Source organism: Doryrhamphus excisus, linkage group LG14 (assembly GCF_037039965.1).
Source record: "Doryrhamphus excisus strain RoL-2023G ecotype Guam linkage group LG14, RoL_Dexc_Guam_v1.1, whole genome shotgun sequence".
Taxonomy (NCBI): Eukaryota; Metazoa; Chordata; class Actinopteri; order Syngnathiformes; family Syngnathidae; genus Doryrhamphus; species Doryrhamphus excisus.
The window spans coordinates 6,471,061-6,496,395 of NC_136370.1; the positions used below are offsets into that span (position 1 = coordinate 6,471,061).

Genomic DNA, 25,335 nt, shown 5'->3' on the forward strand with positions numbered 1-25,335 from the left:
CATTAGAGTTAACAAAAAAGAATGTGTTCAACAAAAAGTCATTTTTGGGTAATCCTGGTAATTGCCAAATAAAGCCTCTAAATGTCAACAGAAGCTTCACAATCATTCTTCTCCCTTAATCGTGATAGAAAGACACAGGAACCAAAGCGTCCTTGTTGGTGCACGATGTCTTTCTAATATCTCAGGATACTGTGAGAGAGCTGCCAGTGTCCATTAGAACACACACACACGATATGCACACATAGGCTGCCATTAAGGGCATAATCAAGTAGCCGTCAAATAGTGGACTTTAACCTGTCCGTGTTCTTTATTAACACGGGACCTGCTAATGCCTACAAACAGGTGAGGCTGTTAAGCTAATGATGCAGACGGGAGATAGCGGCTCCAGGAGCCAGACAAACGGTTTCAAAGCGGTAGTGGGAGGTGGCGGTTGTGTTCTTTTCGGTGGTGTGCAGGTGAGCTGCAGGTATAAAAAAAAAAAAAAAAGGGAGGATGCTTTTTTGAGCTTCCACAGAGCTGCCTTGTGCCCTCGCAATTCCGCCAGAGGACAAAGCCCTGATTCAGCACATCCTTTCCCCATGGGGGGAGAGCGCTGGAAACCGAAGACAGTGACTATGTAACCCCCACCCCACCCCACCACCACCACAACCCTTCTCCATCCAGCACCAGCCCTCTGACTGTCTCTCTCTCCCTGTGTGTCTATCCGTCTTTGGCCCGTCCTGTTGGCAGCGGTAATGCATCAAAGGCAAGCACAGAACAATGCCAGGGCCTAGTCAGGAATTTGAAGGGCTTTTATTTTTAACAGGAATTTCGGACGGCAGTGGTCCGTCATGTCCTGGCTGGACTATCTGAGCAGCCACTTGGAAAGAGACACCAGAGAAGGAAAAGGAAGGGCAAATAAAGTTTGAGGTGTGAAACCGTTAAGCTTCTCGTTAATTCACTCCTTGTAAACCGAGGGAGGAATACCGCGGACTTATCTGCAAACTTTCCAGTAATGGAATGCAGGTCATTCTCGATCCACAGACACATGGGACAATTTGTAATATGCATGCCAGACCACTAGTTGGCGACATCACAAAAGGTTTTTTGCACTTTGTAAGATTTCAGATTCCACTTAGGTGAAGTCATTTGTATGTTAAGTACAAATGCTACAATGCACTTGACATGTCGTGCATGTTTTGCCAACATTTGTTTGTAGTTTTAAAATTTTTAATAATTTTGATAACTGTTCCTGTTAGCGGACCCTTTTTATGATGTTGCAAATGCATAAAAATCCTGAAATTTCAAACGCAAATTTGGCCAAGCAGGAAAACCTTTGCAACTTTGCTTGTAACTTTTTGAACTTATTACCAATATAAACCCAAAAGTATTTCATCGCAAAAGCATATAAACGGCCAGTGAAATCTTGTCTTGTTTTTCCCCCCTCAATGATGAAATTGATGCTCCAATTTTCACTTACGTCCCTGTCCCTGTTGTGTCAAAAGTTCTTATCGCTGGCTGACGTCTATTTTATCTGGCATTGACTTTGCCACGTGAATAAATATTCATATTAACGACACAAACACAGAATAAGGCAGATGACCCGGCAATTTTCCAACCTCTGAGGTCATGTCAAAGCCTTGACAGTGTTACAGAGCAATCGTAAATGGACTTAAACGTCTGTAGCGCCTTTACGTAGTACCTTTACGTTAATCAAAGCCTTAGATTTACTCCTTTACTGACTGATGATGCAGCATCGGGTACAGTATCTTGCCCCAGGATACTTCAACTGAAGAGCGAAGTATCGAACCAGCAACCGTCAAGTTGGGAAACGACCAATCTACCACCTGAGCCATGAATCTGTCATCATATAATTAAGTGATTATGGGATGCGCACACAATTGCGCTAACGACACGCTTTTGCTGGCACACTGAGAATCTGCTGTTAATTTTGCAGGATCTCTGTGTAAAAGCTTCTCCAGGTGAAATGTCGCCCATAAGAAGCAATGCACTCCTTCTAAAGAGATATAGCTATTGCTTTGTCTGTTTCCCTGTCAGGTTAGCGGAGTCTTTCTGTATTAATCACCATGACACAGGCAAGGCAACTCAATTTTCTGCTCCCGTAGGTAAGGTGCGCGGCATTGCCGGCCCGAGACGGCGGCACGAGGCATGAAAACAGGCAGCTAATCTTTGCTTACCGGTGTAATTGAAATGCTATCCACACTGTAGGGTGCATTAAAGTCTGATAACGGCGGGTTCCTGTGGCCAATTTAAGTAGCTTGACTTCCCCCTTTTGGCTGGGAGGGAATAAAGGGGGGAGAGTGTGGCGGCGGTGGTGGTGGGGGAGGTTCTGATAGATAAGGCTGACAAACCAAGCTAATTCTCCAGGCATGTTTCTCATTGTGATCCAGGAAAAATGAGACGAAAGAGGAGAAAAAATGAATCAGAGAAGCAAAAAAAAAAAAAATCAATTGACCCTCGGGTGGCTTGTCGGCCTGCGCGTCTGATAAACGTAAAAGCTCGCTTAATGTGGGCCCGCCTGTACCCAACAGATAGAGCACTTTGTAAATGAACCCGCTTTGATAAATATATTAAGGAAAGCCGCGAATAAAAGGCACAGACTTGTCATTTGTAAATAGAAGCCCCCGCTACACGGAATTAGAATGATAAAATGGGGCTCCATATAATTAAGTTTGTGTAAGACCTGAAATCCGTGCAAATACCTTCCCGGGATGCTGAAAGGAGCCTGTCACTTCAATTAATCTGAACATCACCCTGAGAATGTACGTGGCCAAATTAAGCCACAGATAAAAAAAAAAAAACGGCGGCTAGTATTTTGATAAGTAATTCCTGTATCATTTCTTTGCTTGTGTGATCATTTTATTTAATCCACCACCCCCAGTTATGTGCTAAGCCGTCTACAAAGGACCCTCACCGGCCTGGCCACCTTAATCCGCCGTAGTGTATATACAAGGAAGGGGGCGGCTGGCGCTGGTGCCGTCTTTTTGTGGGGGCACCGTTGGTACTGGTTTTTTTGGGGGGGAGGGGATGATTGGTTGATGGCAGGGCGGGGAGGAGGGGTGGCTTATAATCTTCCCAGTCAAGACATAAAAACCAGAACATCCTTACATGCTGTAATAAAGGTGCTGGAGGTGCAAATGTGGACTCACCAGTTGTTTACTTGTAGGATGGTGAGACCCGTGTCTTGGGCTAGCTGCTTCTTCTGCTCTTCAGATGGGTACGGGTGCTGTGAAAGAGGAAAACACGACCGTTAGCCTTGTGTACTGGACATTTCTGTTGACTTTGTAATTACTTTGTAGGACGGTCATGTGATTAACCATGCACGATAGAGGAGTCTTTGTGTCCATAACGCTTATGATTGGGCTGTAATCTGTACAAACCACTGTACGAGTTGCTGGCACCAGAAACACTCAACCCCATTGTACCAATTACAAATATTGCCATTATACCATGCAAATAGTCAAATATTCAAAAAAAATAGCGCTAAGGTCCTATGTCTTCCTCCATTGTGCCGCACCTCTGCCTGACCTCCTCCCAACCCCGGCGCTCCCTCAGCACCGTATAGCAAAAGATGCATCCGCCCACCCATCAACACAAACACACACACATATACAATTGAACTAAACCTGTCAGAGCTGGCCAAACAAGTTTGTCAAATGTGTCAACCTCCCTGATCCCCCTCATTCCCGCCCACGCACTAACAACGTATGTATGCATGTATAGGCAATATTTAACATACCTGTCTAATTTTTCATAAAATGACAGAAAAATCTGTGCTGAAATAAAACGGCTTTCTATTTGGTCCAAACACCACCCGTACACAAAGCCTTGATGGTGTCTACCTGATCCTGCTAACTAACCACCTTACTAACCGTGGAAAACAAGAACCCCCTCAGCAAAATTGGCAATTTTTTGGGACCGGAACAATTTTTTTTTCCCTTGGCCCATCAGTCATGGTCATCAGTCCACAATAAAATTGCTTTATGGTTACGGGACGCTGTGATGCTATCGATGTGGTCTCCAATAGAGGGAAGATGGCTGATGTATAAGTGGCAGGCTTTGGGGCTGCCCCGCAATGTAGCATGACAAAACAACAATGATCACCACTGACAGATGTCTTTAAGGGCCAGATTAGGAGTCGAGGCGCACGCAAACGAAACAAATGAGACACTGTTGTGTGTTTCTGCACATACAGACACACACTCACACACAAATATTCGTAAATTTGACACCTGCAAATCAGCACACACACAAGAATTCCTTTTAAAAGATGACACTTAAATCCTCCTCTATTTTCAGGTGGTTTCAAGCTCCATTAACATTCTTCCCCTTCAAAGAAAACACCTTCTTACTCTTCTGCTATTTTTTTTTTTTTGCCCTCCAGCCTTTTTCACCTCTTGCAAGGTCGCAAGGAGTGCCTGCTGTAAAAATATATTTTCTATATTATTTTTTCAATAATTAGAACCAAGAGGACACTGCCTGTCTGTATTCAACGAGGAATGTACTCAATGAACAAACAAGACTCAGTGTACAGAACAAATAATAATAAGCCTTTCTGCACAGCAGGATTAATCTGATGCTGATATGTTCAATTACCAGCAACATAAGAGAAATGTTTTGATTGCCGAGTGTTGACAAGTCATTGGCTTGGGAAGAAAGGGAGCTGCTTCATTGCATGTGGGTGTGTTTGTGGTCGAATGGGAATTTATCAGAAAATATTTAAAAGCACTATGTTTGTACTCTATGCATGTCAGAAACTAGAGTAGGGACAATTTTCCTGAAAGTAAAACAATACTAGGTAACTCATTAATATGCCAGTTTTATACCCATATTAGTGCATTACTACACACAATCTTAATTATGTATCAATTAAGCATATCTTAAGCATATCTTATTAATATGCTTAAGCATATATATAAGCATATACATATTAAGCATATCTTAATCTTAATCTTATTGCACATATGGCTTGGACTGGACCCGTGGTGCCCAAAGTGTGGGGCCAGGAGCCATTTGCGGCCGTGGCTGTTTTTTTATTGGCCCATGGCACATTGTAAAAAATCAAATATTTTTATCACACTATTATGATGAAAAATAACATGTTAGCAGCAGAAAGTTATGTATTATAATATTAAATATATATATTTAAAAATATCCAAAAGTCAAACAAAACAACTAATAAACAAATAATTTTTTTAAAATTAGTTTTGGGTATAAATCATAAATATTATGCAAATACAGTCATAATATTATGAGAACTATTTAAAAAGAAAGCATAACTATTAGGGTTCATTATGTATGAACCAATCTATATTTTTTATTTTTTATTCTTGTTTTATTCTTCTAAAAAAACAGCTAAAAGTAGATGGACTATAATATAAATATATTTATGATGTGTATGTTGTCCTACTAAATTCTTAAATTCTTCAGACTAAATTCGGGAATTAGCAGTTAAATAACAAATAGTGTGGTGTAGAATAAGAGCTAGTGGTTTGTTGGAGGGCCTATTCATATAATGCATCGTATACCTGTAATAAGAGTGCAGTGCACCATCACTTCTGTGCTTCTAGGTGTTTTCACATTAGCTTTGACCTCGGTCACAAACCAGGCTGGCAAACACACTCACGCCCACAAATGTGCACAAGACAAACAGTGAAGATGACATGGAGGAGCAGCCCAGATTGGAAATGGGAGTGGGTCATTTACATTGTATTAAGGCTTCCTCAGCCTCTCAGATCCCATCATCAATCGCATGGTGTGTTGTATGCGTGTGTGTGTGTGTATACATGTGCTCTCCAGCAGCTCAGCTGGACCAGCATCAGCCTGGTGACGAATGGTCTGAACAAACGAGGAAGATGTCTCATCAAGGAGAGTGAGGATGTTAAAGTTCCACACATTCTCACACAGTGGACCACTAAAAGGATGGTGGAACTTTTCCATGAAGAAATTTAAAATGTTAGAGCAGGGTCAAATTGTTGCCTTTAAAGTTATACAAGTGTAGAAATGAGATGGCCACCACCAATCACTAGTGTGTACTGTATCTTTAAATTCATTGAAATCAATTTAAAAAAAAACAACAAATTATGATAACAAGTAACAACGCATATGCCAATGGTGGAGTGTTAGTGCTTTGAATGCTCCTCCATGTATTCCTTGGATTGTTCTCTTTGGAGTAAGTGTGGCTTAAAAGCCAAACAAAAAGCAAAACACACGCAAGGAGCTAATGATTTGAGGGTCACCAGATTGAGATCTCGTATGATGCGACTTTAGAGATGTATTTTTGTGAAATTCTGGGTTTTTATTTCCATTACATAACAAGTAACCTCAAGTTACACATACCTGTACATCCATATGTTAAAGAAAACCAACATGAGCAAGCTCTTTGGCAAATGAGGCAAAGAAATGAAAAATTTTAGGGGTTCCACTTTAAGCCAGCCTGACACTATTGTCTGAATCCAACCTTCCCGCATCACATGCTAGTTCTAACATACACTAATTCTAAGATACACAACACAGCTGATTTTTTTTTTATGACTACAGGCCACCCACACATTATGTTGTGGCAGCTTTCCTTCAAGCTTGGAGCTCTGAAATCTCAGCTCCAAACACTGCATTTTGGCGCACACACACACACACATACACACACACAAACAGATGGGCATGAGAAGCCGGCCGCCATGGTGGGCCTGGTGGTTACGAGGCCACAGCAGCCGTGAAATCGGAGAACGACTATTTAGACCTCTGAGTAACCCCTTCATGTTAATTGCACCCGGGTTCAAACACAAACATACATACAGTATACTGTGTATATATACTGTGTAATGTATAGTGAGGTAAAAAAATGCTTTGGAATACAAGTTAGCACACATGTAATACAGACGTCCTCAGAGTTTATAATCATTGGACAAATGGCTTTATGAGCAGGTAGTTGGTAAGTGTTGCCTGTGCCCCTCCAAGGTTTTTTTTTTGACAGTAGCCATGCTTTTCAACTAATCATGCTCATATTTTAAATGTGTGTCCTTGTCAGTCTCTTAAAAGTGTGTACAAATTTTGTAGTGATTTGCCCAAACACCCCAAAGTTACAGTGAGTGTTTTGTAGAACACAACGAGTAGAGATATTTCAAGGTATGGGTCCAACTTTGAGGTTTAATAACAGCACCGCCACATGGTGTATTCATGAGAAAAATAATAGCACAGACAACACAGTAGGGGTGCATATTTTGACAAATTTTCACCCTTCTGTGTGCAGCGGTTCAGGAGCAGAAAAGTTACACATCCTGTGAGGTGTCCTAATTTTGTGTATATGTGCCTGTGAAGACAATGAATTGCATAGAAAAAATGATGCAGTCTAACGTCTGGAGATGTCCTCCTCCTCCCTTGTCTCTAGAGACAATGGGACATGATTATTTAATGGATGGAACACAAACACACACACACACAGGAAGTATTGATACCCTCCCCTAGCAGTGAGCGTTGACCGATAGCCTTAAAAGCGGCCTGACCGCAAAACAGCTAATAAATAATTAGCAGGCCGAGATGAGAAGCTTCAATTTGTCGTGCGAGGCAGCTCGGATCGAAAACCGCTTCGTTAATTAAGTTAAAGTCTGTGCCGCCATGCTGACTCGCACATGTTGTGTATCTTGAAATGCACAAACACATTAACACACACACACACACAGAGTATATAGTAGGTACAGGCTCAATTACAGAGTGTGATGTGTTCCCGTCTCTGATAATGCTGCATGTAACGGCCCCTGTGGTTGGAGCCATGTACAGTAACCACATCTACCACTCCATGCCTATACATCACACACATTGGCCGCTAACGTCCTCAGACGCATCATTATCCGGCATTTCATCCAAACCCCTTTCTGCCGTATCCCCCTCCACCCCCCACCGCAGTCGTTGACCCCTCCCACCCGCAATTGATGAATGACATCATCAGTGTGTGACATGAGTTATAGACGGCGGTCACAAGGTCGCCGTGGAGCAGCTAGCGAAAAAAAAAAAAACCTATTCCACGCTAATGACTCCCAGGAAATAGGTGGGCTATTGGCTGTTTACCCCGTTGCTGTAGTGATATGAAAAGATTTTGCTGCTAACGACCGGTGTGAAATATAGGTTGAGTTTTATTACCTTGAGCCAAGGAGGGTGTGCTTTCATGGCGGTAGTTTGTTTCTTCTGTGGAATCATTTCACTACTTTTTGTGGGCTCCACTATATTTTGGGGACGCCAGTAAAGAAACTACAGTATTTTTAGGTAGGGATCCGGGATTGTTTTTTTTTTTTTATATTATAATGATATTTTATGTGCAACACATTCCAACAACAGGCATTGAATTGCTTTGTATTAAATAAAAGTAAAGCTTTCAAAACTACAGGATGTATGAAGGCGGTGTACTGATCCAAATTAGGAATCCATCTCTTTATTTATCCCTTTATTGCACTTTATATAACATCCAAATGCCAAACAAATGACGGCAGCATTTGACGGGTTTCCTCTCCTATACGCCTCCTCCCCACATGGCATCGATTGGAATCTTATTTGTTTTTAATCAAAGTGACTGCAGGTTGATGGTTATTATTCACTGTCAGAAATGAATGCAATCAAAACATGATGAATGACATTTTAATATGGAATCTGCATGCGCCATCCGAGGGGAGGGGAAGATTGGCACATTTAAATATGCCGACTCGTCGTTATTAACGTTTCAATTGGTCGGGCTGACAAATGACGCCGACTGAGTGAATGAATACTCGCAGATCAAAAAGATATGCTAAATATATATTTTTTTACAAGTCCGTCACGACTGTGTACAGCATTCTGTGCAAAATTGGACTTTACGAAAACAGTCAAGTGTGCAATCAGATGTCAAACAGACCTAGAACTGACAATTAACGCACAAATCATAATGTGGATGGATTTATTTCAAGTTTTGAATTAACATAAGTTGGTCTGATTGACATCACAATGAAAAACAAGGTTTTTGAAAAAAAAGTAGTAATAGTAATTAGCAAAAAAAAAAAACCCAAACAAACATTTTTGGGTTTATTTAATTTTTTTACAATTTGAAGCTCTGCCATCAACTAATTTTCAACATATAATTAACTACAGCTTAATGATTTTTGCGAACTATGGAGTCATTGACTTTTGGGACTGACAGAGTGAGAAATAATTTAGTCCAATAAATTGTATAATAAATTGCACCTTAATTAGTAAAACACACTATTCCAACACTTTTTTTGCACAATTCCCTACCAAATTGTCACAAGAACACGTGATATGAAACCCTGTGACCCTGTGACTTCACCTACCCAGGCATAGGAAAGAGCTCCCACTCTGATGCCAGCCTATAAACCACCAACACCACATGCCAGCCACTGGTAACAGCCAATGAAAGTGCTTTCATATCTCCCTGCACATTCAGAGCATACCAACTCCTAAATGAGTGGACAACAATCTTCATAGTAAAAGAAGAAACAAAACACCGACCGGACAGGCCTGAGGCGTAAATGAGCTAAAGGAGCTGTGCTAGCTTGGCAGTGCATCGCCACTCTCCTGATGTACTCCTGGACCCGGCCAGGAGGCCTGTTGCCCTGCACCATTAATTTATGTCCACTGGTGATGGTGCAAGGATTTGAGAGACGCTACCCTTACACTAGAAGTACACTGGGTGAGGAAAAGGGAAGAGGGGGAGCGGTGGGGGCTTGGAGAAGAAAGGAGGGAGAGAGGGTGAGGAAGAAGCACCCCCACCACCCCCGGAGGACATGCGAGACGTCGGCATCCGACTGTTGCGAGCTCGGCGAGGCTAAATAGCAATCACTCCCACACAATCCCAACGTACCTCCAGACTTACTGAGCAACAAAGAGAGAAAGGAGCGCTTGTTTTCTACACACAGTGAAGAAAAACGGTGGCATACATTAAAGGTACATCTGTACAAGTCAATACAACAGTTGGATCTTTGGTGGAGAGCCATCCTACATCACCCTGAGAGCTGTTCCTCATATTGTGTTATACGTTTTATTATGACTTATGACTATATCTCTATGATGCACACCTGTATAGTAAATGCAAATGCATAAAAAAATGAACATTACTCTCTTTATTTTCTGTATAATTACACCAGGGATGGGCAAGTGCGGACTGCAGGCCTTTTGCCGTCTGCATATGGTCTGCAACATTCATTCATTCATTCGCGGGATACACCCTGGACTGGTCGCCAGCCAATCACAGGGCACATATAGACAAACAACCATTCACACTCACATTCATACCTATGGACAATTTGGAGTCACCAATGAGCCTAGCATGTTTTTGGAATGTGGGAGGAAACCGGAGTACCCGGAGAAAACCCACGCATGCACGGGGTGAACATGCAAACTCCACACAGAGATGGCCGTCTCCTAGCTGTGAGGTCTGCGCGCTAACCACTCGACCGCCGTGCAGCCTGGTCTGCAACATATTTAAAAAATTCAACTCAACAATTTTTTTTTTAAAAACAGCATTTTTCAGTATGTGGCCCGCGATGGAAAAAGTGAATTACATGTGAGATGTTCCTAATACTCAAGCCACCCTAGAAAGGATCAAAACATTAGTTATATGTATTGTAATAACATATGTCAGTATGTTGCACAGTTATACAACATCAACAACAAATGATATCAGGTAAAAACAGAACATTACTATCTGTGCTTTGTCATTAGAGCAGGTGTACCTAATGTTGTGGCCAGGGAGGGATTAACGCATCCATGTATTGAAGCAGGCCGATACTTTTGTGGGTGTTTTGATCTGCCTCGTAGCCCAAAGCGTTAGAGATGAGCCTATTTTAATGATCAGATGAGGAGCAGTACCACCCCGCCATCCCTTACAGTCTCTTACAGTTTTACCATACGGAGGTCTCCCCCAGCAGCTATCGCTTTCTTGCTAACCCGTCTGGCCTCGTCTCAGCCCCCCCCCCCACACACACACACACAAATTCACCCTCCCATCTTTCAAAGCTTCCGCTCGAGCTTTAAGCCAGGTCCTAGAGGGCAGGAATTTGGCCTGCTTTTTCAGACCGGCCGGTTTGGCTTTGTTGTGGTAACTGCCCGCTTCAGGGGCACCCCGGCACTGCAGCACTGCTGACTCTCCAGCTCTTGGCTCGCCTCATGTCTGCACACGACTACATTTTTAAGACATTTTTGCAGCCTAAAAACGCAAATGATAAAGCGCAGTATCGTTTTTACATGCCTGTGTACGCATGTGCAGTTATTGTCGTAAGTCTAAAGCTCCTTTCAGACAACCTTTTGGGATATTTGGAGAATTTAAAGGTGAACTGTACTTTTTGGGAATTTTGTCCATCATTCACAATCCTTATGTGAAACATGAACACATATTTCTTTCCCTTTTCTGTGCATTATAACACGAGAAAATGAGTTAATATGAGCTTGCTAACAACAATGACATTGGGATAGACCTATTTCGACTATGAACCCTTCTAAAAAAAACCTCTAACAATATTGCATGGTTTGATATACATGCTGTGATCATATATTAACACAGCAGCTTAGATACAGCAACAACACTTATAATGTCTGCTCTGGGATGGCTGTGTCTTCCAGCACATGACGTGTTCTCCAGTCCTCAGGTAAAAAATACGGACGGAAAACGAGCATCTTGGTGAGTCTTTGTAGTGAAATTGAGAGCTAGGTATCCACTCTTCCATCTGTGAATGATGCAAAGACTAGCAGTTAGCAACGCATCGTGTTAGTCCGCCAGATAGGCCGGCATTTTCCCACTTTTTTTCATGTTGCTGTACTGCCTGAAAAGTACTGGCACAGAATGATGAAGTATCAAGTAGCATCAGTTCCGTGATGATGTTGTATCAAAGCCACTTATGTGAAAGACTATAAAATGTGTTTTATTTTATCAAGAATAATTACTTATTGCTAGTTGGGTACGACTTTGTTTTGATGCTGCCTGTAAAACCTGACATTTTTCTGTCAGTTTTGTTGCTGTTTTAAAGCTAATCTGGTATTTTTTACCTAGTATCAGGAGATTCGGCACTAAAGCGACAATTTTTTTGCAGCATCTCTGTGTGAAAGTGGCTATAGGCACACCAATTACTATTGTTGCCCGTCATAAAGCCATCGGTAGCAACAGCAAGCTAACTACTAAGCCACTGAATAAACAGCAGCGCTGTTTAATGACCTTTGCACACATTGTAAAATAAAGACAACAAAGCGATGATTTTCTCAACAGGCCTGAAGGGAGTTGAATGAAGAAGTTACATTAAAGTTTATCTGCATTAAGGTGTTTTATTGGCAAAAGGACTTAATATCTGCATATAGTATCTCTTTAAGTCTCTGTCCATTGTGTTCCGTGTTTGACTTGCCAATTCAAAGTAAAGAGGGGTTGATCTTCAGTTTAAATTGAAACATTCATTTGAGAGGAGGCGAGTGCGGGGGGTTTGCTGCTGCTCAAATAGAAGCTTCTGAGAGTTTCCACTTGACGGCTCTCCCTTTCATTGTGCATTAACTTAATGAGCAGAAGTATTGGAATACACAAGCAAAGCCTCTTTTAGCACTCTCTCTCTCTCTCTCCCTCTCTCTCGCTCCTGTCTCTTTAAGAGTTCACATTCTCCAGAGAAAGGCCACGGCGCTCGAACAGCGAGCCTCGGGACACGACAACAAGAGCACATCCACTTACTGAGGACAAACAAGGACCCTACCCCAGCAACCCCCCCTACATACACATACACATGCACACCCCCTGGGGCCAACTGTGGAATGTCACGCCAATTTAGACGATATCATAGAACATTTGTAATGTCAATTTTTTAAATGTTCAGGTCAAAAAAAAAAGGCGGTAACATTTGTCCATTATAGCGCAGGCTTCCCCGCCCCATCCCTCTTCTGCCACAAACAGCTGCAGGGGTAAACTTCCTGTTTGCTAATGATGCTAAATGTGTTCAAGTCAGCCGTGTCAAATTTTGCCTCCCTCTTGAATGGGCAAGCTGGAAAGAAAGATTTGCTGCCTTGTCCTTCAATGGTTATGTCAGTGTGCACGCGACAATGGCAACATAGAAAATTCTATTGACAGAAATCGCACCAAAAAGTAAAACTAGATTAAAGGACAATTTCATGTGTAACCAAAGTGAACCCTGTCGACAAAAAAACATCAGTAAGACGTAAAAACAGTGTAATATTCATGCTACTGTCAAGCTTAATGTTGTGTTATACCGTTCCTGTTTACTCAATCGTTGTTTACAATCAATTGTCCCGTGTTTCTACCGTCCAACAAAATACAACAAATCTGTCACAATCAAGCAAACACAAGACAACCATCGTTCTTTGTATTTGAAGTTTATGTTATCAAAACAATTCCTATTCATAAAAACCTGCAAGAACACCTAAAACACTACAACATTGTCATTACTGTGTTTCCGTATAGCAACATTTTCAATTGTTTATAACCTTTGTTATGTAAACAAAGCATCTTCTGGTAGCCTCAGACTTTTGCACTGTTTCAGTTTAGATCTTGCATGCAAGGGAGCCAGTCAAGCCCCACCATGTGTGTACCTGCTATGCCTGAAGATGACATGAACATCTCCCCAGTCGTCCTTTCATCTCTTTGCCTACAAGTCAAGGAGCTATCTCCTGTCATTGCTCAACACCGCACAGCTGGGGGGGCCCTCGGGCTTCAGTGTGCGGACTGCAAAAACCCCCTTGAGGATCTTTTCAAAAGATGAGCTGACATGGAAGTCAAAAAGAAGTAGAAGGAGGCTAACAGGTTGGGCTAATGGTGTTGGAGCATTCCAGCTGACCTGGTGCCCGCGTCTCCTTGGCTCGGTTCTTAGGCTCAATCCTGCCCGGGGGGTGGACTAAAGGGACCTTTGACCTGGCTGGCCCGCCTAGCCTAGCTACAGCCCTGTGGTTTGTTAGGGGCTTTATCCACTGACAAAGCAGGCAGGAAGTTGGCAGCCACCCAGCAGCCCCCATGGGAGGATGACCATCAGCTAGCTCAGCTTACTGCTCATTACAGGATGGCGGTGCATGCATGCATGTGTGTGTGTGTGTGTGTGCGCATTTACGCTTTCTTAAATTGTTACTATTTAATTTAATGGCTGCAAGCTACAAATGTCCCCCATGCTACAAGCTAACCCGATCAGCTTATGCGTGTTAGCAGTCAGGCGAACACCCAGCCACACTGGACTCAGTGGACTTCGGCACACTTCGGTCTCCCAATGACTTGCTCACTTCCCCCTCCAGCTAGCTAAAACATTAGCTCATAAGACGACTCCACTCTCGCCCTTGCCACTCCATAAAAGTCAGGTAATTAATTTATACACCTTGCCATTAATAAGGCTGATGAACTTTCACTGCTTAAATCTATTACATCTGGCCAGCCATGTCTAGAGCAACTAAAGGACTTTCCACTGCCAAAACAGCATGGTAGATTTTTCAGTTTTTTGGGTCTAGATCCGTCTACCAATCTGGGTGCAACAAGGGGTCAATGACCTGCAAGGCATGATGGCTTCCCGACTCGGAGGCTGTTGACAAGCGTCTGTGTTCTTTTCAACAACTCGTTGAACCACCCCCCCCTTACCACCCTCCGTCTACCCCTTCCCTTCTCTGGAATGTAACACAACCGCTCGCTGAGGTAACCCAAGCGCCTCCCTCCTCATCCCATCCTTCATTTACAGAAAAAAAAACTTAGACAGACAGAAAAACATAATCGGAGGAAGACCATCTGTGGGTGTTGGACAGCTGTCCCCCATCTCCCAATTTCTTAACCTCCGTGCTCCCTCGTTCACTTACCATTTCCTCGCTTCTGATTCACTTCTAGGGCTCAGTGCCTGTGGAATAATTAATGATGCAAGGGTTGACCGGAATGCCTTGGTTAGCCGGTTTTATCTCAGACTGGAAAATAAAGGAGAAAAGAGGAAGAGAAAGACATAAACCAGTCAAGACGGTGAAAGAAACAGACTGTTGATAGCCGTTTCCCCCGACAAGCCTCAACCCAGTCTTCCCCTCAAGTCTAATCCACCATCCCCCCCTTCCCTCTCTCTCTCTTACTCTCCATCCTGATGGAAGGATTGGGGGGCCTGACCTGTCTGGTGATTGATGGTAATGTCTCAGGAAGTCATTTTCCCCGACAGCACCCTGCCGCCTTTCACCAGGCCTGGTGCAGAGGTGAGGCCATCACATGGATGCTTTTAACTCTCTGCTCGCCGGCTCACCCAGGACTTTCTGCGCCATCTATCACGCTAACCTTCAAAACACCATCTTGTCGTCCCTGTGCACTATTAGTCCAGCCAATTGTCCCATTTTCAGTGTCACATCAAGGTTGAGAAAGTTTCGAGAACCAACACAATGTACAAAAAAGGAGCCCGTCCTGAAGTGGTTGCCCAGGTCTTTCTGTCCGTGTCAAAACATCATCTCATCCTTCTGCACTACTACCAATTTCTATGGTTTCTGTGCAGATCAAGGTTGAGAAAGTTTGGAGAACACTGGAGAACCATTACGCAATCCTGAAGCACTGACGTCCACCCTGCCTAGGTCTTTCTTTGCTAACCTTGTTCGAGGACCTTCTTCGTCATTCTCATCTGGTCCCTTTGCACTAATTGTGATTGTCCTGGTTTCCATGCCACATCAAGGTTGAGAAAGTTTAAAGAACCAACATAATGTACACAAAAACAAAGTCCATCCTGAAGCGGATCTGCCATGTGGCCCCTAATTCAGGTTGCTGGGGATGGATCCTGCGCGACTCCATTACTGTCAGCGCTTACCACCTCCATTATAGCAATTAGGAGGTTCTCACACTAGGAATGCTTTGCTATGCTGCAGAATTGCTAACATCTGCCTGGTGCCGTCTCCAGTTGTCTTTTTTTCCTCAGAAACTGAAAGTCTCCAAGCGCTTCTCCCCACATTTGTTTTCTTAAATCGACTCATACTGTGCCATAAAGAGCTTCCTCTCTGTTTGAGTCCAAATAAACCTAAAATGATCCGTGAAGAGGCTCACCGTTCCTGCTTCCAATAGGCTTCATTAGTTTTTGATATCTGGCGCGGGAAAGGAGGGAGCAAGGGGGGAAATAGCATGAAGATAATCAATGGAAAGAGGCTCGCAGCCTATTAATCTTCCCCAAAGGATTGTGGGTTAATACGCGTTCTTGCATAGGCAAACACGGCTGTCTGCAGAACACATCTGTCTGCCTGGATGGGCTACTTAATGAAAACAGCCAGTGCCTGGCTACGGTGATGGATGTCGTTCCGCCGGTGAAAAACGACTACGCTCTCGCAGTGCACCGAGGCTGAGCTACACATGATAAGGCTCCATTCCAAATCACAGAGGGACCCAGCTGTGTTCCCCCCAGTAAGGTGGACAATGGGGGCGCAACGCATGGCCACCGGAGCGGGTCGCCATGGAGATCATATCAGTGCACCTTAAGCAGACTTGATTGAGGGAAGGAGAGAGGACGGAGAAAGACTAGAAGACTTGTCGTACAGTCCGCAGATAAAGAGGAAGATGAAACTCGAGCCAACTGAGGTAGATAAGCAGCAAGTCATGTGTTGTGCGTCTATGCATGTGCATGTATGCGTGAGCCGGGACATATGTGCGTGTTCTGACAAGGTCTGAGGTGACCCCTGGTGTGGAGAAGTCCTGTAACAGGATCTCACTGCCGTCCGCGCACTAGCGCTTCCCTCGGTTGTTGTGCTAAACAGGCCACCTGAAGACAGGATTAGCCCGCTGTGACCCGGCCCTAGAGGTAACCGAGACACAACAGCAGGGACAAACATGAAACGTACACTGTCACGTGTTGCACAGGGGGGGTGGGAGACAGGTGGCAGCAGGAGGAGAGGGGGGGGGATTGTAAATGCAAACAGGACACCTATAAGAGGATGAATGCAAGTAGGCTACAGTGAAGGTGTCACTAGTGTTTGCTGTTGTCTAGTGAAAACAAAGAATCACAGCATAAGAGGATTGGGGCCAGCTAACACTTTGCCTTGGGTAGGGGGCTCAGATTTGTTCCTGTATGGAAATGGATGCCCGTCAGCTTGTCGATGACTCAACAACACATAAAACTATGCATGCTGTGCTGTGACAAATGAGCAGCGCTTAATGTGCCAGTGATTATGCGGGGCTGTGGGTGCCCCTAAAACCCCCACTTTGAACTTGTAATTGCCCCCGGTTTTTTAGTAATGAACATTAAAGAAAGGGGTGGGGGGGGTGTTCGGAGATGTGTTGCTAATTACAGCTGTGCTTTTTCAGGAGTAGAAGTAGTAGGATGATGCTCTAGGACTGCCGTCTTCATCTAAATAATTGTGCAAGACGCTTTATGGGCTTTAGAGAGGTGCTTTTGTATGTCAGACGCTGCAGCCTTGGGGATACGCGGGAACACAGGATCAATATTCAGATGTGTTCACATATGCAGCCAAGGCCTAGATTTGGTTGAGTTTTTGTTTGAGTCCTTTCTTTTACAATTACAGCTTCTGTTGAACGATTGGCACCGGGTCCTTTTCCTTCTGCGAGGAACCTACACCCGAGAAGATGTTTCCACCTTTTTTTCTAGCCACTGATATGGCATCATCCCCCCTAAATTTTCCCCTTTAACATGGCACTAATTTCCCGCCATCGCTAGGATCTTCTTTTACGACAAAGCTGCAGGATCACTGTGTAAATGAGGCACATTCTACTCCTGGAACGAAGCCATAGTGCCACATTTCTGTTTTCAGAGGTACTATCAGCGCTATAACAAAACCGGGGCAAAGATTGCATAATGCTAGACCGGGGAGATACATTTAATTGAATCCAGAGTTGTGCTAATATCCTGCCATTGCTGGATTTACATAAAAGGAAAAGGTGTAAAAAAATGTCTATGGGATTTCTGTGTAAAAGGGGTTACTGTGTCATGGCACCATGTTGTTGGATTTTGTCAATGTATAAAATGTATCCGTGATAAAGTGTCTTTAAAATCATCAGTTGTATTCCTAAAACATCCCCTTTCGGGTGGAGAGGCATTTTTGATATAGGAGGAAACAAAATATCGTCTGAAAAAAGGTTATGGTGCAGACAGGGTCCGCTGAGGTTCGTGGGTAAAAGAGCAACAAATTGACCGGCTCAGCTTCATTCTTTGATGAGGACTGGGACCTTAAAACCCGGTCTGTGCGGGAAGCAAAAATGATATCAATGGAAGAGGGGGGAGAAAAAAATGAAAAGGTGAGGAAGTGGGTGGAGGGGAGAGGTGAGAACAAGAGACATTGCTCCCAGTTATAAGGACCCCACTGTGCAGGAATCCTCAGCGCTCGCCTCTGGACGGAGCAGTGGGGCAAAACAAAAGCATGCATTAGAGAGGAGGTTGAGGGAAAAATCACAGGGAATGGCAGTTTTGGGATTCTGGATTCCCATGACAAACCAAGCAGTGAAGCACAAGGTCTGTTTTTGATTTTACTGCAACCCTTTCTCTTCCCTCACCCCTCCACTTCCACGCTCAGCTTTCCTCCCTATGTATTTTCTCCTTCTCTGGGTGTGAGATGCATATCAAAGCCGGATTGCAGATTCTAAGCGGTCCCCAGCATGCGGCAGCCACAACCTTTCCCCATCAGGGGGTTGCTTAGTTAGGCTAGCCTGCAGGGCGGCACCCATCCAAGGTTAAGGGGTAATTTTAAGGAAACCAAGTCTGAGATGTGAAACCAAAATCCGCTTAAATATTTTGCTTTGAGCTGGGGCAGACGAGCTAAAAACACAATCCTGAAATCAGCCATCACCATCTTAATAACTCTTTTCCACCAGGGGCATGTTCTGCTATCACAGGCTACCTTGCATGGTCTGTTATTACACATGATGTCATTCCCTTGACGAAAGGCAACCAAATTTTGTGTTATGACTACATTAGTGGTGGATTGTACTGCTGTGCTGAAAGCTGGGAAATGTGGCCCTCTCTTACAGTCTAACATTGGAGTAAAATGTTTGCAGGATGCCTGTTTGTACCAAAAATCACAGGCCGTTGTGGCAATATCCAGCCACTGTTCTGTGTAAAAAGCAAAAGCTGCATTAGCAGGACATGTCTACAGCAGGAGTAACCAAGGCAAACAAATCGCTGCTCCTGCACAACAATGGGAATCTAACTTCATGCATGAGTCAGGCTGCTATGACGTCACGCTATTTATGCATCCGAAGCGGCTGCTGCCATCCCGCCTACACAATCCGAAGTGGAAACGCAAGCCAAATCAATGTTCCAAACAAAACCGCATGGTGAAAACGTGGCTTTGTGCTCGATGGAGAGTAGTCCCCACAGCGTGAGGACTCCGCTTGGGAGGTCTGGGTGAGGTTTGTCAATACAATGTTGGCACACAGAGCTTCTGCAAAACATTTACAGGCATGCAGCCCGCACGAAGGTGAAAGACCTCTTTTCGAAAACCATACAGATTTTACACGTTCAGTTATGAAATATTAATACCGGCAACCAGTGCATTCCTTTTATACGATGAACAGAGAACATATGCTTTCAAATGCACATGTAGTCAGCCATTTTGGTTTGTAGGTGTCATTTTTGGGCATTTCTAAGGTTGTACATGAGCAAAGACCACCGAGGGAATGAAAACAGAACATCTCGGCAAAACAAATGGGTGGGGCTAAATTGCAAAACATTGAGAGTTCTCATTTGTATTGTTTCTTTCTTTATTGTAGTCTAACTGGAGATTGCTTTTTCTGTTCTAGGAGTTCCCGCCCATGTGACAATTGGTTGGAAACAACCATTTTCCCGAAACACTCTTCATTAAACAGTCTGCATTAAGTTGCAAACAGCAGGAGCCAAAATTAACCCGGAGGAAGGTGAAGGAGGAGTTAGAGGGGGGGTAGCGGGGACAGGGAGGATTATGGCAGCTTTCCTTGCATTTCCACATACACAAAACATATGGGGCTCATACTGGCAATAGTTTATATGCCAGGGGATTCCACGTAGGCTTAGGTGGCTTTGAAGTGGAACTATAACAGATCTGGATTAAGGAGCAAAGTGTAAAGGTCTGTTGTTGGAGCATGAAACACACACACTCAGGCTTATTACGCTGCAAGAATGAGAGCCGCAACCAAAGAACACCATGCACAAAGCATCTTGGAATACAGCCGCAGAGTGGATGTGGCCTGTAATATAATTATACAGGCTGTGAAAATGCGACATCTAAACTGTCACTCTGTCTTCACCTCTCTCCTACAGTATAAAAAGGGGGGTACTTGTTTGACATTTAAAGGCAATAGAGTATGATCTCAGTGTTCTTCTTGCAAGAACAGATGGCAGATGCTGAGCAGCCACCAGACAATAGCGAAGGAACCTCCCTCCACGGTCTTCATCAAACACTCAGGATGCAAACTCACTTGTCTAATTGTCGCTAATGTCTGGTGTATAAACAAACTCACACAATGCAGTAATAGTTGCACATTTTGGGCCAACCGATTGTGGCCCAGGTTGCCATGGGTGACTGGAGTGCTGACTTTTTTCGGGCACTGAGGCAAACAAGCACATGACAGATTAGTGTGTGGGCCTCCTCCAGGCCTCCACCTCTGTGACCTTTAGGAGCTTTGACTTCAAGCCCTAAAACTGCTCCCTTTTTGTCCTTTGTCTCCACTCCTATCTTCATCTCAGAGATGTTAAACCGCCGGGCTTTTACAAACTTCAGCTGTGTTCATAGTTGGTCATTTTTCAGGAAGAACTTTCCAAAGTGTTTGCAGATGTGTCTCCCCACCAGTTCCACACAGAAGGTCCACAAGAATTTTCAAGGAAACAGTGGCCTGCACAAACAACATGACCACTCCTTTCAAAACTCTTGCATCATATGACGATAAACATCCGTTGCCAATGCCTGGCCTGGCCTGGCCTGGCCTGGCTTGGCCCCATGTCTTGTGAATGACCTGAGCTGCTTGCCTCTTTTATGTGCATCTATAAAAGGGCGGTTGAGAGAGCGGCTCCCATAGGAGGGCTCGACCTGGCGATGACACCCTGTTGTCATGGAGACTAATTCTATGTTGGGCTGGGATCGGGAGGTGAGGGGAGGGGGGGGGGGCATTGTCACTAGTGTATCTAATGATGTTTGCAGCACAATGCACTCATCTCCTCACAGAGTGGGATGTGTCCTCACTTGGGTTAATCATACGAGTCCTGTCTAAAGCTTTGGAACCGTTGACACAAGGTTACTGTACACGTTTATTTTTTTTACGATTCAGAATACAGAGAAACCAGCGGAATCACCAACATTTTCAGGAAATTCTGCCTTTAAAGTCAACTATTGTTCCCATGGGTGTACTCACAAAAGTTAGTTTTTTTCATTCTACAGGCGTTAACTTCTTTTTACACTTAAAAGCTCATGACCATATCACTATTTCACTATAATATTAGAATACATAATTAATATCCATCCATCCATTTGCTACACTGCTCGTCCTCAAGAGGGTTGCGTGCATGTTGGAGCTTATCCCAGCTGACTTTGAGCTTGTTATAAATAATGTAAGAAAAATATGTCATAATTACAGTTATGATAACAGATGATTAATAAGATGAAAATTAGTAATGGATTCTTTCTTTCGGCAATACAAAAGTAAAATAATGAATAAATACAATGGCAGTGATAATAAATATACACCTTAATTTAATGTGTTGCCTTCAAAAAGTAAGTAAAATATTTTTTTGTCTAAATTAAGGTTTTTATGGTTCCTTATCATATAGTCAGTAGCAGACAAATTCTGGATCCGATGAAAAAATAAATTATATGGCACCTAAAATACGAATAAAATAGGAAGTCACCACAGCGGATCTTTATGATTCACATACTGATTTTTGGCTTTAGCCCTTGAAATACCCGATGCCCTTCCTGACCAATACCAGCGATGCTTATTAGTGGTGATTCAAACCTGAGGCATCCACACCAAAGTCCAGAACGCTAACCACTACACTACGGCATTCATCATAAAGTCTAATTAATCCATGTGATCGGTATCGGCCAATTTCAGTCCTGGATGATCGGCAGCATAAAACCCTGATCAGGTATCGCTAAAATGAACACATTACAACAAAATACCAGTACTGACTAAAGCCATTCTACTCAATGATGTTTCCATCATGCATAAATGTGCACAACAGCTACAAGCACCGTTTCTGTGCGACAGTCCAAGACTAAGGGATGTATCACTTTCCTGTCAGGGAACCCAGGGGACCAATAAACCTGGCTTAGCAGCTTAACAGCATTCCCCCAAACACCCAAGCCAAAGGGTGACCCCCAGCACAAAATCTTGAGATCCTTGGTTCTTGAAAGGGGCTACCATTCATTGCACCCGTATTTGTTGTTGTTTAGGATTTTTACACTAAGCTCAAAGACAAGGACAGAGAACCAAAGAGGTCTATCTCTATATCGGACTACTTCCTGTTTTCATTGCGAGGCTAACCCTTGTCTTTACAGGGGTGAGCAAGGGCCAGTGGGGTCTTGCACAGGGTGAGAGGGAAGGAAAGCCTGGGGCGCCAGGGGGCTAATTGTGCATTTTATCCAAACAAAAAGGGACTATCGGCACTTTTATTCACCCCTCTCTTCTCTCCATAACACAACCACAGCACATCCATGGCTTCCTTGCATTGGGGGGTGCAGTAGCAGCATTTCCCCCCATTTTACGCTCAAGTTTACCTTTCTGATAACATAATCTCCCCGTAGTATTGAAAAGCTTATACCAACAGTCTGGGATTTCCCTTCCTCTAATGTGGCTGGAAGACATCCAGAACCTCATGGGGACGCAGCAAGGGAGGGAGGGGGTGGTATTAGAGAGAGAGCGAAAGAGCAGGAGGGAACGCTGTGACCCTCATCTGCCTGCTAACACCGGCTGATCTGCCCATGCGGCTCTTTGCCAATTACATATGGGGCATTTCAGGTTGCCACCTCGCATGCTCTTGACTGCATGGACATATGGAGTCAGGACTGCAGGTTCTGATGCGCCTGTGATGCAACAGGTTGTCTCTCAGGGTCCACAATAGGATTAGAGACCTGCTGGTGTAGAGGACATGTCATAGGTGGCCACCTGGGATAGGCTCCAGTGACCCTAGTGAGGATAAGCTGCTTATTCTGTTTTTCTCTTAATATTAGGACTTTATTCTCCAAATATTTTATCTTTATTCTTGTAAAAAATACTGCTCTTGTCTTCAATTTTGCTGTGTTTTAGAATGTCCATATAAGGAATTGCCAATTTCTTATTGACCAATCGACGGACTGCATTGTGTTTAGTAGCACTATTTACCTTAGAAAGGGGCATTTGAGTACATTCCTTTTATCAAAAATGTGTAAAATTCATTATTTTGTTAATAAATTAACTATTCCAACAAAAGAGGAATCCTTGTCAGTGTTCTACACTCTGGTTTCATTTCAGAAGGTTGATAGCGTCATCATGTTGTTTTTTTAGACAACAAACTCATTGGATCAACAGCGCCTCTGCTGGTTGCTGCAAAGTAGTGCTCTCCATTTTGCCTTGAATGCTTTGAGAAAGGACATACATCAACAGGTGTGTGGTATACAAAAGTCGCAACCTCCCGATGTTGTCCTCGGTTTTGCTTTAGGTAAATAACCGTACATATTTAATCGACTAATCATTTCAATGCCCGCTCCCTAATTTACGGAACTTCTCCATTCAAAACTAAAGAGAAACGGACTGATTGGTGGAAACGGGGACCTAATAAATAGGGGCGAGCTATCCGATGATTTCTCCCAAGAGGTCAAAGTACAACACGGTGGGGGCAATTTTGTTATACTGAATCCAAAAGCCAACAGTTGTTACGATTGGCCTGTGGGTAAAAAGAGGGAGGGGGTTGCTGTTCAAATAAGGTAAGGGAGGGGGTGCGGGTAGTAGCCCCTGTCCTTTTGGAGCTTTTCAGAAAGACACGACAATGGCTGGATGTTGAGAACATATGTACAGAGACCCCCGTGGCTCACAGAGCTGCATGCTGCGCCCCCCTCCCCACAAAAAAAAAAAAAAAACAAGGCGGCTCCTTTTCACTCCTCACCCCTCAGTTAATGAATGGCAGCAATGACAGAATGCCACTATGGACCATTCAAGGTGCCAAAGTCCCCCAGTCCCCCCCTCCTTTGCTCAAATGCATCCAGCAACGGCAAATACATTTGCTTAACAAATTAAAAGAAAGGCGAAAGCAGGCGGGCTGATGGGAGTGTGTGTGTGTGTATATACATATATTTGTGTGTGTGGGAGAGTTGATGGGTGGGAGAATTGGATGGCAAGAAGAGAGAAGGGGGGATAATTCAATTAGTCCTCTTCCTTAGTGAAGAAATGAAGAAAGGTTAAAAGGGAGGGATTATTATTTGTACAAGACAAACCCGCGCTTCACACAAAGGCAACAAATAAAGATTGGAGAGAAAATCTACAATTTGGGGACCTTGAAAGCACCCTGAATAAAAAGAGCCCCCCAAAAACTTGTGTCTATTGGTCTCCATTGGGTGCACTTTTCAATCCCTTCTTTCTAATAGAATTTAAAGCAATTCTAAAGCTCTCACTGCACCATTCTCATTTGAACCAGAACTTGAAAACCCATAAGTTGGACATGTGGATGGGTTAGTCAGTCAGTTAAAAAAAAAAGAAAATGTGCTAATAAAAACTTCTTTATCCACATTATTTCCCAATTCACACCAAATGTTAATGTATTTTTGATATGCACACCAGGTTTTCTATACGTCGGTGACATAGTTTCTGCGTATTTAAATGCCGTAATTTATTAAATGACCTGAAGTTGTGAGTGCCGTTGCTCTTAAAACGTCTATGGTAGAGGTATAAAAGAGAAATTGAATATGATGCTGCTCTGCCAAGTCACAAGGGGTGTTATGAAACAAGCGAACACACCAAAAGCTGCCAAAAATGTGAGAACTGTAAACTTCCCTATCCACATTTTTGCACCAAATTTGAATGGGTTTGTGTTATGTACTCGTACCATCTCTCCACAAAGTTTGATGTAAATCTGTGTTGTTGTTTTTGCGTAATCCTGCCAACTATCCAACAAAACAACACCTGTCGCCATGACGGAGGTAATCAAAATGCCCTGAAATCGTGAGTGCTGCTCAGTTTGGGCGATGACTCTCTAGTCAGGGAGCGAGTGAGGTTTGAACAGCTGCAAAGTCATTTTGATAATGATGAGAATAATAAGCAATAAGTGGGGGCCGGCGAGGCTTCGGAGGGCTTTGCTGTTGCAGCTTCACTGCTCCTGAATAGATAAAAGTGATTAAAGCACTCCTGATTATCCCCTGACCAATATGTAATGGATTTACAGCCCTTTCAATTAGTCCATATTTGCTGGTCACTCATTACTTGGGTTTTTTTGT

General features: G+C 43.5%; 1 protein-coding gene across 5 annotated transcripts in view; it reads right to left on the reverse strand.

The window, feature by feature from the left end:
• meis2a (Meis homeobox 2a) overlaps positions 1 to 25,335 on the reverse strand; it is a 94,591-nt gene that overhangs the window by 25,674 nt on the left and 43,582 nt on the right. For all 5 annotated transcript variants that reach the window (XM_058091432.2, XM_058091433.2, XM_058091429.2 and 2 more), the window contains exon 9: positions 3,150 to 3,226. In XM_058091432.2, the coding sequence (XP_057947415.1) occupies positions 3,150 to 3,226 (77 nt within the window). The remainder of the gene's footprint in view (positions 1 to 3,149; positions 3,227 to 25,335) is intronic.